This window comes from Apostichopus japonicus, chromosome 3 (genome assembly GCF_037975245.1).
Source record: "Apostichopus japonicus isolate 1M-3 chromosome 3, ASM3797524v1, whole genome shotgun sequence".
Classification (NCBI taxonomy): domain Eukaryota; kingdom Metazoa; phylum Echinodermata; class Holothuroidea; order Aspidochirotida; family Stichopodidae; genus Apostichopus; species Apostichopus japonicus.
In genome coordinates this window covers 1,176,712-1,192,432 of record NC_092563.1, presented here as the reverse complement: position 1 = coordinate 1,192,432, position 15,721 = coordinate 1,176,712, and the positions used below count along the sequence as shown (strand labels likewise).

Below are 15,721 nucleotides of genomic sequence, written 5' to 3'. Positions count from 1 at the left end.
CGACCAAAGAAGGCTTTTACACTTATAATACATTACTTACAGGAGAACAGTTCTAATGCATACATTTTGATTGGACCATATTAAAGCACGGTTCGCTGACAACCGGGATCCGACTGGTAGTTGCCACTCCTGGAGAGTAACAGTTTAACCTCCTATATGACTGCTGTCATCATAGGAGCTAAGGAGGTACAAGAATACTTCTATTCAGTCTATATTAATCAGAAAAAGTGAGTTTCCATGCACTTGAGATGTCAGGAAGTTGTTTCCATATTAACCCCCTTTCCTCTTGTGCACAAATATACGAGGTTAAACGGTTACTCATCTGAAGTGAGAACATCCACATGATTATGAGGTAGAGTATACAGACTTCCCTTTACTGGTCCAATTATAGCTTACATCAGCATACATTTATGAGGCTCTTGAAGCAACTGTTTTAAAGAATAGTCCAGGTCAAAATTTTCATTTTGATATGTTAAAGAGGAACATAATCTGAGCATTCTAGTGAAATTTGCATTCAATTCCTATGTACCTTTTTTGAGATATTGACAGTTGAAGTTGCCTCCTTTCGTACCAAAAGTGAACTTGGAGCAAACAGATGTGATGTCATTGTAGCACAATGATTAATAATGTTTTGTTTTCCTTTAAAATTTACGTCTAATTTTATACTCCACAATTGGATGCATCCAACATGTGAATGTGCCATAGGTATTGGTATTTTATAAACTTCACATCCCCTTTAGACAAACTAGTAACCCTATCCAATCTAAGGTGAAATGACCTGGACTATTCTTTTAAGATTGCAGTTGAAAAGTTTTCAAACCAAAGGTCGGCTTGCATCTGATCAGGATCACACTATACCACCCTCCTCCCTCTCGAGTTGTTTCATCAAGTATATAATAAATGAATGAATCCAACTCAGTTCTCAGCATTTTATCACCAGTGGTGGGTTCACTTTTCATAGTACTAAAAGTATCAAACACAGTTGAAATAAGAAATTTGAAAATTTCCAATTTTTATTTATGATTATTATTATTTATTTATTTTTGTTTTCTACTTACACTATTTATGAAGACTTTTGCTTCACTAATCAGAAAATTTAATTTTGTTTTTTTTACTTTGAATAGCTTTGACACTATTTGTGACATTGGCATAACACTACATCATTGCAGTGTATTAATTGTAAAACTAATAAAGGTCGTTAACAGAAAACAGACCTCATCAGACTATAAAGGGGTCTTGAGAATGGTAAAAGACTAGGTCCCTATGAGGCTATGACAATGGAGTAGATGAGTCCGTCCGTCTGTCCGTTCGGAGGCAGTGTGCGACTGGCTTTATTTGAATAGAATTGGAAGGTGCATCTTCTGTAGAAGAAAACTTTTAAACTTTTAGCAATATAAATGTTGGGTAGAATATTGCAGACCTCCAGTAAAACTATAATTATCATCATCTATCAGAAACAAAAATCATGTAAATTAGTCAAAGTTAATTGTCATTTAACATGGAGGCATTTGACAGGAAAAATCTGCATTTAAGTATAATAGACACATATAAGGCCAATGAAGAAACAGCAAACAGAGAAGTGAGTGGAAAAGTTTAATTATGTCAGTCAGATCATATCTACCAATATCTAAATACAGTTTCAATGTCACTTGAGTTGTCAGATACCAATGTCAAACAGTAAGTATTAACTTTCCATTTCACCACAGAAAGTACACCGAAATTTGAAAGGTTGTCAGTTTGCCTGCCAAAATGTTGTAGAAAGCCAATCAGTTTCACTCATAGAAAACTTTTTTTTAAGTTATGAGGCCCCATTGTCCCTCCCATGGGACAATTTGATAGCATATATTTTGACCTTTGACCCTTAATGTACAGTAGGGTGTACTGTAACAATACTTATTTGGCGCATTAGAAGCTTTAGTGGACTATTTTTCAGGAATTTTGGATTTCTCAATTTGGAGAATAGTCTTTATTTTGGTTTAAAAAATGTTTTGCAAACCTGCAGGAGCCATGCTTCTTGGCATGGCTCGATGAGGTTTGCCCCTCCCCCTTCCCCCTCCCCCTCCCCTGACACTAAGGGTTAAAGCATGATTCCAGTGCATTTGACAGTGGCAAGGGTCTCACTTAACAATGCTATAACTGAATTACTGTACTGGAATCATAATGATAACATTCAGAGTTAGAATAAAATAATTATCAGTGGGATCGTTCAAAGGTCCAGGGTTGCTAGGGAATATAATTAGAAATATAATCAAGTAATGTTTACATGTGACCTTGTAATGATCTGGTGAACCGATCAATATCAATCAATCAGTATCGATATCCATGATTGACAGTTCCCAAGATATATAGCCAACAAATATCATCATTGTCTGACCATTTCATCAGGATTGATTTATGGTTAAAGTGTTCTTGGTGTGTTATCTTAAATAAATCTAGGTACTATCATTTTGGGTGTGACATTAACTTTGCCCTCAAAACTGTTGGAAAGAAAGATTATCACACAGAAAGTCATAACTTTGCATGGATCTTGTCAATGATATGATCTTTCCTAGGAATGTATGATGGCTCAATTTATCCCAGCAACTGTGTTTACTCAGATTTTAAGTACATTTTGAGTTTACTATAAATATAGTGCCTTTTGAACCAGATTACAAGTTATTGAACCGGTCATTGTTACATTGACTTTGGTGATTAGTTTACCTATTCTCTGCTAATAATTAACACAAATTTAGGTTGAAAATTAGTTTTTCACAGGCAAGCATGGACATGCAGGTTTTGAATTTCATTAATGCAATGCATTCTGGGACTTTTTATCTCGGTCTGCTTTTTAACTTGACTACGTGGCTATATCTGCCATCTATGGCACCAAAGTCAGATGTAAATGTTTACCTTTAAATGTAAAAGTCAACCCTACAAGTGACATTGCTTAATTTAGAGTGTCAACAATCTGAATTACTAAAGGATAGTTTTTGCACGATATTCAAATGTGAATATATAAACATATGTTGTCTTTTTCAGAGGTTGACATCTCCTTGCTTATATATGATAATTACTTAGCCATACGTAGCTATAAGGAATTGTTATGCATTTTAGAATTACACAGTTTACCCTATCACACAGTTTATCATAGTATATATTATAATAGTAAGTCTATACAGTATGTCAAAAGTATATCTCTCAAGGGCAAGTCAACAAAGGTCACAGCTAAACTTTATCATGAATCATTGTAGGTAAGGTGTTCATTTGCCCTTCACCCTATACCCTAATGGTCCCTCATCTTCTTTTTTCCTCCTTTCTCATTCCTCTCTCCCATCGGGTATATTCCCTCCCCCCTCCCCACCCTGCTAGCCTTCTAAGCTGCCCGGTACAGGTATGTCCGGTATGTATTTGTTAAGAGTGATCACGTATGACCTTAGCAGTATTTACTTGATGTATGCACCTTCCCTTACTGTTCATTTTGTAGGTTTCTAAAATGCTGAAATGATTAATATATTCAAGGGAGATGGTTACACCATGGCCATGTTGATGGAAGGAAGTCACTGTTTGTAGTTTTGTCGAAGTGACCTTCTCAACAATCACTCCCTAAATCTTGTTGACTCCATGTATTAGTTTGAAATGCCCCATGTACCGTCGATCTGTACAGATTATATATATAGGCTGTGTGTAAAATAGGGTCATGTCAGTAGAACCTTGCATGTAGAATTATGTTGTGTTAGGACAAATAAACTGAACCCAATTTTGAAACATCAAAATAATGTTAATCTAGACCATATTCTTGTACTTGTTTAGCTAATCGAACCAGTGCATATATATATGGGCTACTGCAAAAACTAGGCCTGATGAGCAGAAAGCTCTGGGTGGGGGGGGATGGAGGGGAGGAGAAGGAGAAAGTGCTACACCCCAGTCTGATAATGAGTACTGTATTCATATTGTTATAATGAACCAAAGTTAACAATTGGCTTTAAAAAGAGGGCTAGGCCGGGTAATAATTGTACCTGATACCTGACCTGACCTGACTTTTGACGGAAATGTAAAACTACACAATGTACTGTGTGAACTGGTACCTGAGCAATGCGTCTTCGGTCATAATAAAGGATTTGTCTTTCAGTTCAGGTCGAAAGCCATATACTGTAACTTTTAAAGTCAGATTCAGTTTTCTGGGACATGCTATGAACCTCACAGCTTTTTGTTGTTGTGATAAAGTGATGTAATTGGTTATAACATTGACGGACTTCCCACATGAATTAGCCTGCAGACATGTTCCCAACCCACATAACCAGAATTGTCTTTGAATTAATGATTTTAAATTTAGTTTAGTTACAGTCTGCTGAGGGACAGAAATTTTGGTGGAAATGCTAAGATTCCACTGTGGTTTGTTAAATTTTGAGATTAGCTGCAGCAGCAGGACCATCTGTTATGAATTACAGAGATATATGCGGTGCAGCACACAAGTTAATATTTACAGATGGATATATGGCATGTGATAGGGGCGGGGGAGGATAGGGGGCATGGGCAGAATATCTTCATCTTAACCTAACATGAGAGCAATGCTGAGGATTTTTACATCCTCTAGAATCAGCTTTCTTTAACACTTAGTTTGTTTTTTACCTTAGTTAAGTTTTTGAAGGATAAGAGAATCAGAACTTTTGCTACTGATTACTTCAAGCACTCCATAAAATGAAATAAAACTGTTAGCAAACTGCTTATCCACTAGAGAGCCTGTGTAATAGAATGTGTAAAAATAAGTTGGCCTGACGTTCGATCCTAGCAGGATCTTCTTCAAAGGCTAAATGACAAGTAACAGTATACAGAAGAGACTACATAAAATATACGCTGAAATTTCTCGTGTTTTGTGTTTATGTTAACAATTGTAACACATGAATTGATTTTGCCATTGAGTAACATGCATAGCTAGTGATATTTATACATGTTACTATCATTTATTATGTCACCCGTCTACTCTATTGTACATATATGCACTCTGTAGTTTCTATCCTATAGTCTAAAATCTAGTAACATTCTTGCACTTTACCCCCCCCCCTTACCCCAAAGATCCTCTCTAAAGTCACCCCCTCCTTCCAGTAAATTTGGAGGTAATTTAAAACAGAAGTATTTCTATGCAAGTCAGATGTGTCTTGAGAGCTCTTCGTTTTCATTATCTACTGTACGTATTAACACTTCAGCGAGAACAAAACACGGTTAAGATATCAAAACGTTGTTGTTATCTTGGCATGTTTATACGTGTCATTGAAAAGTGCTCAATTAAGGTTTTAAATCATGATCTCTAAGATGTAACTGTATAACATGATTGAATGTTAATTGGTGTTTGTTCGTTTGTATATAGGCCTATAAAGTGAAGGGCGTATCTCAACCAGTATTGACTAAAGGTGCAGTAGGTATACATCAAGTTTATCATCAGATAGCAGACTTTCATGGCAATATAGAGTATTGTACTTCTAAGAGTTTTAAACGTTGATTGTTTTAATCTGGCTCATTTGTTTTGAGGTTTGTATTGTCATAACAGTGACAATTAGTTCACTATCTATGCACGTCATACAGGGTGTGGTTTTGTTTCTCGTGGCCATTCAATTACATAGGTCAATTATTGACAAGTTCTTGTAAAATGATAGTTTGTGAAACATTTCAAGACATTGGTAGAGACTCTACCGAGTGCAGCTAGCTGGGGCTTGTGACCTATGACCCTGACTTCACTGGGTTGAATCCTGTTTAGCAGGAATCTTCTTTGCTCTTTTCCAGTTTGTTTTTAATGTTTGCGGATGATTTGCCATTGTTCACATTAATGTATTTAAGTAGTCTGAGACATTCTCAGCAGATCTGTGGACAAGCTAGCTCTGTCATCGGCCTCCAACATTCCATAAAGATAACATAAATGGGAAAATGCACACAATCGAGTGGTGACAGATGGTGTTTGAATTTTGAAATGTACTTGAAACCAATTGGAACATTTCGTGCTATTCATACATGATTAAAATAATAAGACTTTGATCTATAAATATATATTTGTGGATTGACAGGAAGTTCAAGGTGTGGGTGGCCTCCATTTATTAGCCGAATAACCTTCTTGGTAAATGAATCGGCCATTGTCTGTAACTCCGTCTTCATTTCAGTTACTTTGGAGTGTTTAATTAATTTACTTTGTAATTAGTCTCTGAAATTGAATATCCTTTAAAGCGATTGAACATTGTGAAAAGTATTCAGGTTAGATTGTTTCAATTGGAGCAGTTCTACAGAATTGTCATCTTGAATATTGCTTAAAAATTTGCTAATTAATCAATTTAATGAATACACTAATTCAACAAATGATTAATAATCAGTTAATTAATGAAAGGACAGAGCTATTACCTCCATTATTTTGATCTTAAGAGAATATTAGATGAATTTACTTTTTTAATTAATCTGTGAATGCTCTAAAATCAATTGTTGTGGACACGATTAAGCTTTTGATGTATCTGTATTAACAGTAGAGATTTGTCATATTGAATATGACTAAAAAATTAAATAATAATGATTGTAAAATTGTGCTTATTAATCAGATAATGGATACATTAGTTGATCAAGTAATGCATAATTAATTGATGAAAGGATGGAGCTATGACCTCTTTGACGAGAGAGACTTCTTTGACATGCTGTAGACTTAATTACTGTCATGATATACAGTATACTGTGATAGCATACATACCCTAGTGTTATAATGCATATCATCAACCAATGGTATTCATGATTTAAGGGGTTCTAATAGCAGGATATTATATAGTATTCAAAGTTTGTGCAGCAGCTTTGCAGGCATTGAAGTTTGTCACTTATAAACTGGTTTCTATGGATTCGACTAAACTACTGTTCAGTGTTTATACATCTGCACACTTGTCTAGCAAACTGATAACTTTGCTATAACATTTTGCGATGTGATATCGGATTAAGTCTACACAGCATACAGTACAGTAGGTCATCGATAATTACATTCTATATCGCTGCACAATCCTCATTGGAACTTTCAAGAGATACAGTAAACTAAATTCACCGACATCCATGTTCCATAAGAACATTTTAATCTTCATCTCAGCCAAGTACAGGCACTTTTTATACCATCGTTGATGAAAAAGAAATTCCAGGGCGAAGTAATGGGGTGGCCATTGACTGCATATGACCGCCCACCGTATACTAACCCAGCAGCATTGAGCATGATGTGATATCTTACCTCCAATTCCCAGCAGTCGGTAGTTAGAATGAGGCCTTCAGTCTTTGTTTGACACTGATGGTATTATAACAAAGTATGTCACTTGTCTGTGACTTGTAAAACTAGTTTTATTCATAGTCATGATCGATGGAAACAACATGAAGGAATTTAGGTAAATGTTTGAAGCTAGGTTTGAATACATGTTTTGATTGATTGGGGCAAAAATCTGTTCCTTTTTGTTATCATATTCTTATTGTAAGCTAATATTTTAGACAAAACTCTTGCTGTGTGCTGAATTCCATCTAACATATATTGTTGTGGAGGCATGCAATCACTAGAGAAATATATGGAAGTGTAACTAACAATTTGGTATATCCATACTATGCTTAAAGAAGCTTATATTAGCTTATATGTGCCTATATATATTGATATTTTAACAAATTCAGTTACAAAATAGAAAGCACATTGAAATAAAGGATATAGACTCTGAAATTTAATGTTAATCAATTGACGTTATAGAATGCTTTAATATAAATATATAGGTAAGGTTGACCTAGTTTCAATGCTTGTGTTAAATCAATTTATACTACTACTCCCTCATTCATATTAAAAGCCTATATATATATATTATATATATATATATATATATATATATATATATATATATATATATATATATATATATATATATATATATATATATATATATATATAAATATATATATATATATATATATATATATATATAAATATATAAATATATATATATATAAATATATATATATATATATACATATTTATATATATATATATATATATCTATATATATATATATTTAGATCTGCATTCCTAATCCTGAACCCAGCTGTATTGTTTTGTGTTATTGACTTTCTTAATTGGTTTTGCTTAATTATTATCACAGGTGTGACTGGTTTAACATTACCTAAATCTCAACACAACAATTGCTTTCATGTACCTGGCAGTGAAGTATAATATTATGAAATCAGACAATTTGATTCGGTCAGTCTTAGAAAAAGGATTTTTTTGGTGTGAACTGTGCATGTTAATTCACATACAAAGGGGTGGTGGGGTGCTTTTCCTTTAATTTACTTCACTTTTCGCTTACCTGTCTCCCCACAACCTTAGCACCCTTGTTCTAAGGTGCCTAGAATGTCCTGGTAACCTTTTAAAACCCTGCGCCCTCTATGACCGGCTCCCCCGGTCATTGCCCTTCTCATTTTGGATCCAAAGTGCCAACATTTCACAATTTTGTCTGTCTGGATTTTCTCAGTGATTTTCGTACGGATTGGAACCTAGGATTTTAGTTTTTCCATCCACTAAGCGGGCACAGCCCGATAAGTATTCTTCTTTTGAAAAGGGAGGGATTTTCTAGCCGTTTTTATGGAACGGTTCCCGCCCTGTTAGAATTGCTTACTGTCTGTAGTACTGCAGGTATGTACAAGCGCCTTGAGCAGTGACTTTTGCCTACTGATTTGGCGCTATATATGTATCATTTATTATTATTATTATTACAGATTGGATATACCGTAGACACTATTTTGAATTGTGGTTTGAAAGACCAGTCTCTTAGGTTCCTTTGTAATCATCCACACATGTGACAGGCTTGACAACAATATTTTACACCTCACATCTCAACAACACAACAACACAAGAATACAAGAAAACATTTGTAACATTTCAACATTCTTCCATATCTTGTGTTAATATGAACAAATATCTTCTGTGCCCATAATTAATTATCAATTATACTTTATCCAATTTATGTGTGATATGATTCCACCCCAGAAGAAAAAAATGTCACGCTTGCTCTAATTTTAATCAATTTTTGTGCTTAAAATATGACTTTGTCATATTTATTTGTCCTTATTATTTCTCTGAATGACTGTAATAAATACAGTAAATAATCAAGCCAGGCCAGCCAGCTAATTGACCTGTGTGTACCACCTCATCTGATGGGAAATGTCCTCCCCCCCCCATCTTCAATATCTCCTGTTTATGATGGCTGCCAGCTGTATTTCTTGCACAGGCTTCAGCAGATCTTTATTCATCAAGAACTTCCTGACATTAGATGATACATGTAACTGCTTATAGGTCATGCTGTCTAGACAGAAGGAGTAGAATATCTTAACTATTCCCATAACTGATTGCTAATGTAGGAACAGGAATAATCTTTTTCAAACTTATAAGGTATCTGATTACTTCTTTAAAGTGATACAGTACTGGTCTACATGTCTTGCATCTATTCAGTGAGCATTTATTCTGAGGAAGTTAGGATGGTGGTTTCAATTGGTCCATGGAGAAGACAGAGCAAGTTCTAGCTGACCCGACCAAGTTTTGTCAAGACATGTTGCAGACTTGTTGCCCATGACATACTATTAGCACAAGTATTACAAACATTGCTTCCATTTGCACTTACCTGTCTCCCCATAATTATTGCACACTTGCTGTGCAGTGTGAGTTTTAAAGGTAATCATAATACTGTAAGTCCGAGTACAGGTTTCTGTAAGCTTGAGCACAATTAGGTAAGTCTCACTGTCGCGCCAGTATCTCGATTCCAGATGTCCAAGATGCTTCCAAGAATACAGTACGTAAGTACTGTATGACTTATGATTACAAGAACAGACCATGTACAAGTCTGCTCGGTCGTCTAGTGTTCTGAAATGACTCGGTTTCTCGTTGAACTTGCAAAGCAATGTCTGATTGATAACCAAGTTATAAATTATGCAGCAGTTGGGAGTCCGACTCAGTAAAACTCTTTCACTAGACAATCATGTTGGACGACCAACTTTGTTGTAGGCTGTTTGGACTACCGTGAAGAAAATTCAAAAGTTACACAGTTACATTATTTATTATTATTTTTGAATTACTTCATTCCTTGCTGACAACCTCAGCACTCTTATTCTACTGTGAAATTGGACAAACCAGCAAAATATTTCGCTATCTTACTTTATAGGCTTTGACTAAGTAGAGTAAGAAGAGGTATGAATTACTGGTTTAACTTCCAAGAACAGGAGGCCATTTAGAAATTGATCTTGAATAAATGCATGGCTAGGAGGAATATGTGTGTTGTCTAGTTAACCAGTAAATGGGTATTCATTACTTTATGTTTACTAATTTATGCAGAAGATGGAAATTGTTTGCTTAAACTAAGTAATCCAGGTGAAAAGTCATATTATGTGATGATGAATTTAAATGTTCTTTCGTCCATAACAGTAACTTAGGATTTGAGTTTTCCATCTACCTGTACTGGCTTCTAAAGAGCTTAGAAGTCATTTGCAGCCTGTGTATGAGTGTCTCTGATTATGAAAGATTCACTTCCTTGCCTCCTCACAGTAAGTGTAGGTGTACATCCCCACAACCCCCCCCCCCCCTCACGCACCCACCCTGGGATACGTACCTGATTCTGTTTGTTTGTAGATTTGAATCCGTCCCATGCAGACACATTTTTATGATCAGTATTATGATCACATATATGTTAAGGGCAAAAACATCATCTGAAATTAACTTTAAGACATATCTCAGAATTTAACCCTTTTCTCCATTATTTAAAATGAAATAATGTCAAGCTATCTATTCTGCGGAATCTTGGGCTTAGACTATATTGCAAAGCATCCAAAGTGTTAACAAGGATTGATGCCAGAAAGTAATAACAAACAGCAAAATGGATTGAAAGATGATAGAAATATGATAGGTAAAGACATCAGTTGATGAAGGTACACAGGTGTTGTTTGGACAGTATGTTTAGATGGTATGTTGAGGAATGTTTATAGTATGTAAATGTCATTTATGTGGTGTTGACGGACCGAACCATAAATCGTTAACCTGCTTTCATTTACATGTATGGCTAGCATGTTAGGAATGTAAATCAAACATTCATTCAACAGCTATTTTAAGATTAAAATGGGACATAGAAATTGTCTATCATGCATGATCTATGGAATTCTTTAACACCATACAATTAAATATTGGCAAAAATACCCCTAGACAAGATTGCACCTGGCAACAGCAGATATGTGAATTATGCATGATATCAGAAACAAAATAATCCTAGACAAGATGGCATCTGACAACAGCAGATAAGCCTATGTGTGAATGTATATGATATCTGAAACAAAATTACACAAAACAAGATTGCACCTGGCAACGGCAGATATGTGAATTATGCATGATATCAGAAACAAAATAATCCTAGACAAGATGGCATCTGACAACAGCAGATAAGCCTATGTGTATGAATGTGATATCTGAAACAAAATTACACAAAACAAGATTGCACCTGGCTACAGCAGATATGTGAAATATGCATGATATCAGAAACAAAATAATCCTAGACAAGATGGCATCTGACAACAGCAGATAAGCCTATGTGTATGAATGTGATATCTGAAACAAAATTACACAAAACAAGATTGCACCTGGCTACAGCAGATATGTGAAATATGCATGATATCAGAAACAAAATAATCCTAGACAAGATGGCATCTGACAACAGCAGATAAGCCTATGTGTATGAATGTGATATCTGAAACAAAATTACACAAAACAAGATTGCACCTGGCTACAGCAGATGTGTGAATGGATATTATATCAGAAGTAAAAGATAGAAGAAGATATTAAGTAGAATAGCACATTTTAAGAAAAGGATTTTAACAACATTCCATATGTCCAGGAAACACATGGTTGATGAGGGGTCAAGAAGAGATATCACTTGAAATCTTGAACAAGTTGGCCTGTAGTGGATTACGTGCAAAAGTTTGTATCATCCTGAAGACCTTTTTAAGAATGCAACAACAAACGTCAGTAGTTTGTGTGAATTTGTTAATACAGTACAGTAGATTTTACAATACAGTATATCTGGCCTAATGTTATGTAAATAGGATACATACTGTAGCTGCAATGTAATAGTGTATATATAGTGCTTTACTGATTAAAGTCAGTCCATTGTTCTTTACACTTGAAGCCAAGCCAAAGGTTAAAGACGAGTTCAAAGCCTTCTGTGACCACAAATGTACTTCTGTAGGAAATGATGGTGGGATTTACTAGTATGAATTTAAGCCACAAGATCAGACTGTAGTATCCTATTTGTGTGAGAGCTGTATATATAATACACACACACACATATATATACATATATATATACATATACACATACACATACACACACATATACATATATATATATATATATATATATATATATATATATATATATTCATATACAGATTTTCAATTCATACCCACCCAAAGAAGTGATAATGCTACCTATACAAACCAATGAGTTTTCATGGTCATTATCCATTATTAGCGAATGTACTTACAAAGTGATAAACAGACCAGGTTTGACATTTTTAATTGTTTCTTAATTGATTGCATCAAAATGTCAGATTTTCAAACAGCAATCTTCATTGACTTAATTATACGGAAGATGAACTTGTCAAAGCAATTTGTTCATATCTTTAAAACAAACAAAGAAAATACAAACTCTGTTTGCAGACAAATTAAACAAGCCAATCCTGTTTAAAACATTAAAATCTTACTTTTCTGGTTATTGATGGTTCAAAGTTAGTCTTTTCATAGTATTTCAATTTTTTTTTTTATAGCTAGGCTAATTTCTAAGATGTTACTATAATAATAAATCATCTTTATGTTGATGAAAATACCCATCTGTCAATACATGATCAATTAACAGTGAATTAATTTGCCCCTTATTGTGTCCATTGGTTTTGTTAATATACCCCTATAGATGGTGATTGGGTTGTGTATCTACAACCCACATTATTCAACTAATGTTTATCGTTAATGTATAATGAGTTAATGTTTATCTCAAATCCTTTTGCAGGTTAATGGAAGTTGTCACCATGCTAATCATTAATATAATTTGTTCAATGAGAGCCTTTTTGGTAAGAGCAATGAGTAATCCCCATATATATACCTGTTTTCTTCTGTTTCTGTCGGATTGATTATGTTTTTAACTTTATTTACAGATTTACAGAAGAACCTTTGGACAACATGTGGGTTTCAAGATGTTTTCTGATGCATTCCTCACTTCCCTCGCAAGAAAAGTAAGTTCCTGATTAACCTATGACAGCCTAATTGCTTCAGATATATTATTAATATTTAAAAGAAATGCAGAATAAAAGAACGATGCAGGGAATAGATGATTTTATGCAGATCTTGTAAAGTTCAACATCAGTACACAGTAGTTCAGAGCTCTGAAGATTGTACATAGCTACTTCAGTTTCATATGCTTTTTTTTTTTTTTTTTGGGGGGGGGCATTTATTTGGGTATGTTGTGAAGCTATTTGATGCAAGAAGACCACAATAATGTGGTTCATTAAGTTGACTATATCATTAAGGTTGATTGCAAGTAATGTATTGTTTTGAGTATTTCAGATTTGCATTTTTGTAAGGTGTGGTTTAATGAAAGCTGTACAATGCAAAAGTGGTCTAAGCGAGAGAATGTTATATTGAAATGGAAAAGAAGCTGGATTACCAGCTTAATCAACGTTGGTTCATTCTTAATGAATAAATGTAGCAGTGTGTCTCAGTTTAATCCATCCTGATCTTAATTTGGGTAATTTTTGGTAAAATTGGTCAAAATTGGACTTAACACCAAAATGGTACTTTGACAATTCGTATAAGAATTCTTGTAAGTTTGCAAATAGTCCAGAACTTGCATAGTGGAATTAAAGTCTCTGGGATTTCAGTTATTTCTGTTACAAAGAAAACATTCTACATTGCTGTATGCTATTGATCAGCGTATATTCCAGCGTCAAGCCGGTTTTGCTGCATATTTGTGCATTAGGTTAAAAACCCACATCCTGACAGCATGATTCACTGAAAAGATATGAACTTTTCAACTTTAGGAGGAACATGAAAGTTATGAAGAGTATCAACATGACAATATGATATTGTGAAGTATAATAATAGGATAATCCAGCTGGCTGAGCTGTGAAGGGTCAAAGCTTGGTTACATATGTCAGTTAAATGTCTCTGTATAGTTTAAGAAATACCTTTTGTTGATATTACATATAATATGCTTTACTGTAATATTAGAATGAACATTTCAACTTTGGATAATTTTAAAGCAGGTATCATGTACGATAGGGGGGGGGGGACGGACAGGAGGACACCATCCTTGAAATGACTTGGATATGCCTTTCCTTTTTTCTTTTTCTTTTTGACATTATGTATTTTTGATCATATTCTAATAAAGTAATTTATCTGATCATGTTTATTTTTGTTTTTATACTATTGAATGAAGAAGACCTAATTCTTTGGCTCAAGCTAGGCTACTACTTTCTGTGTGTGCAGTCAGTGATAGGTCACATTGTACATCAGGTCGTCTCAATTCGTTTGGGTCCCAAGTACTGTACCTTCACCACATTTGATTGCATAACAATTTTCAATATCAATAAAGGGTGCATCGGTTATAAATATAGACTATTCACTGTTAAGGCACATACACAAAGACCACTTAAACATTTATCAATTTGTGAATTCTTTAATGTAAAAAATTATTTCCTTTCAGTCCATAAAACAACCTTTTGTTCTCAACAAACAAAACTAACAGTGAGCGTAGATAGCAATCCCGAGTATGGTCATGTTGGCGATATTGGACAAGAAGAAAGTTCTACGTTGAATATGCAGTATGCTGTGAATTCATATCCCACTGCATATATATATATATGTATAGCTGCCCATGACATCCCATTGATCAAATAGACAACAGGCAATGAAAAGCTTGGCTTTAGTATTAATAATGTACAAAGTATTGTACGTGATACCCTTTCTTTGAAACTTCATGTGAAATAATACATATTGGAAGTAGCAAATCGATTTGGCAGTTCTGTTTAATAGATGATGAGGGTGGTAATGTGACCTGCTGCCAGAAAACATCAGATTTAGTTTTTCCCTCTTTGTACTTTGATTTGACTTGAGTGCTAAAACATTCATCCATAGACTACGTATATAGTTAACAGTGTATTGAATATGCATACACACATACTGTAAGTGTTTGTATGGCTTAACTGCATGTGAAGGACATTTCTCTCTAGTCACGTTTGCTAATGGTAACTTGTTGTTTCTGGCAGTAGACAGATGTTTTTCATATTTGGAATCATTCATAAACCACCAAGTCTAAGAATTACAGATTCTTAAAAAAAATGTTGGCAGACTTCTAATGACTTATTTGTGTAATGTAGGTGTGATCAAGGAGAAACTAGTCATTTATGTGATGCAGGTGTGATCAAGGAGACACTCTATTCATTTGTGTGATGTAGGTGTGATCAAGGAGACACTATTCATTTGTGTGATGCAGGTGTGATGAAGGAGACACTCTATTCTTTTGTGTGATGTAGGTGTGATCAAGGAGACGTATACTCTATTCATTTGTGTGATGTAGGTGTGATCAAAGAGACAATATTCATTTGTGTGATGTAGGTGTGATGAAGGAGACACTCTATTCTTTTGTGTGATGTAGGTGTGATCAAGGAGACACTCTAT

The 15,721-nt window shown here is 34.6% G+C and overlaps 1 protein-coding gene across 4 annotated transcripts in view; it reads left to right on the top strand.

The window, feature by feature from the left end:
* Positions 1–15,721, top strand: part of LOC139959147 (protein O-glucosyltransferase 2-like) — a 55,410-nt gene that overhangs the window by 24,227 nt on the left and 15,462 nt on the right. For all 4 annotated transcript variants that reach the window (XM_071956745.1, XM_071956756.1, XM_071956750.1 and 1 more), the window contains exon 5: positions 13,201–13,278. In XM_071956745.1, coding sequence (XP_071812846.1) covers positions 13,201–13,278 — 78 coding nt within the window. The remainder of the gene's footprint in view (positions 1–13,200; positions 13,279–15,721) is intronic.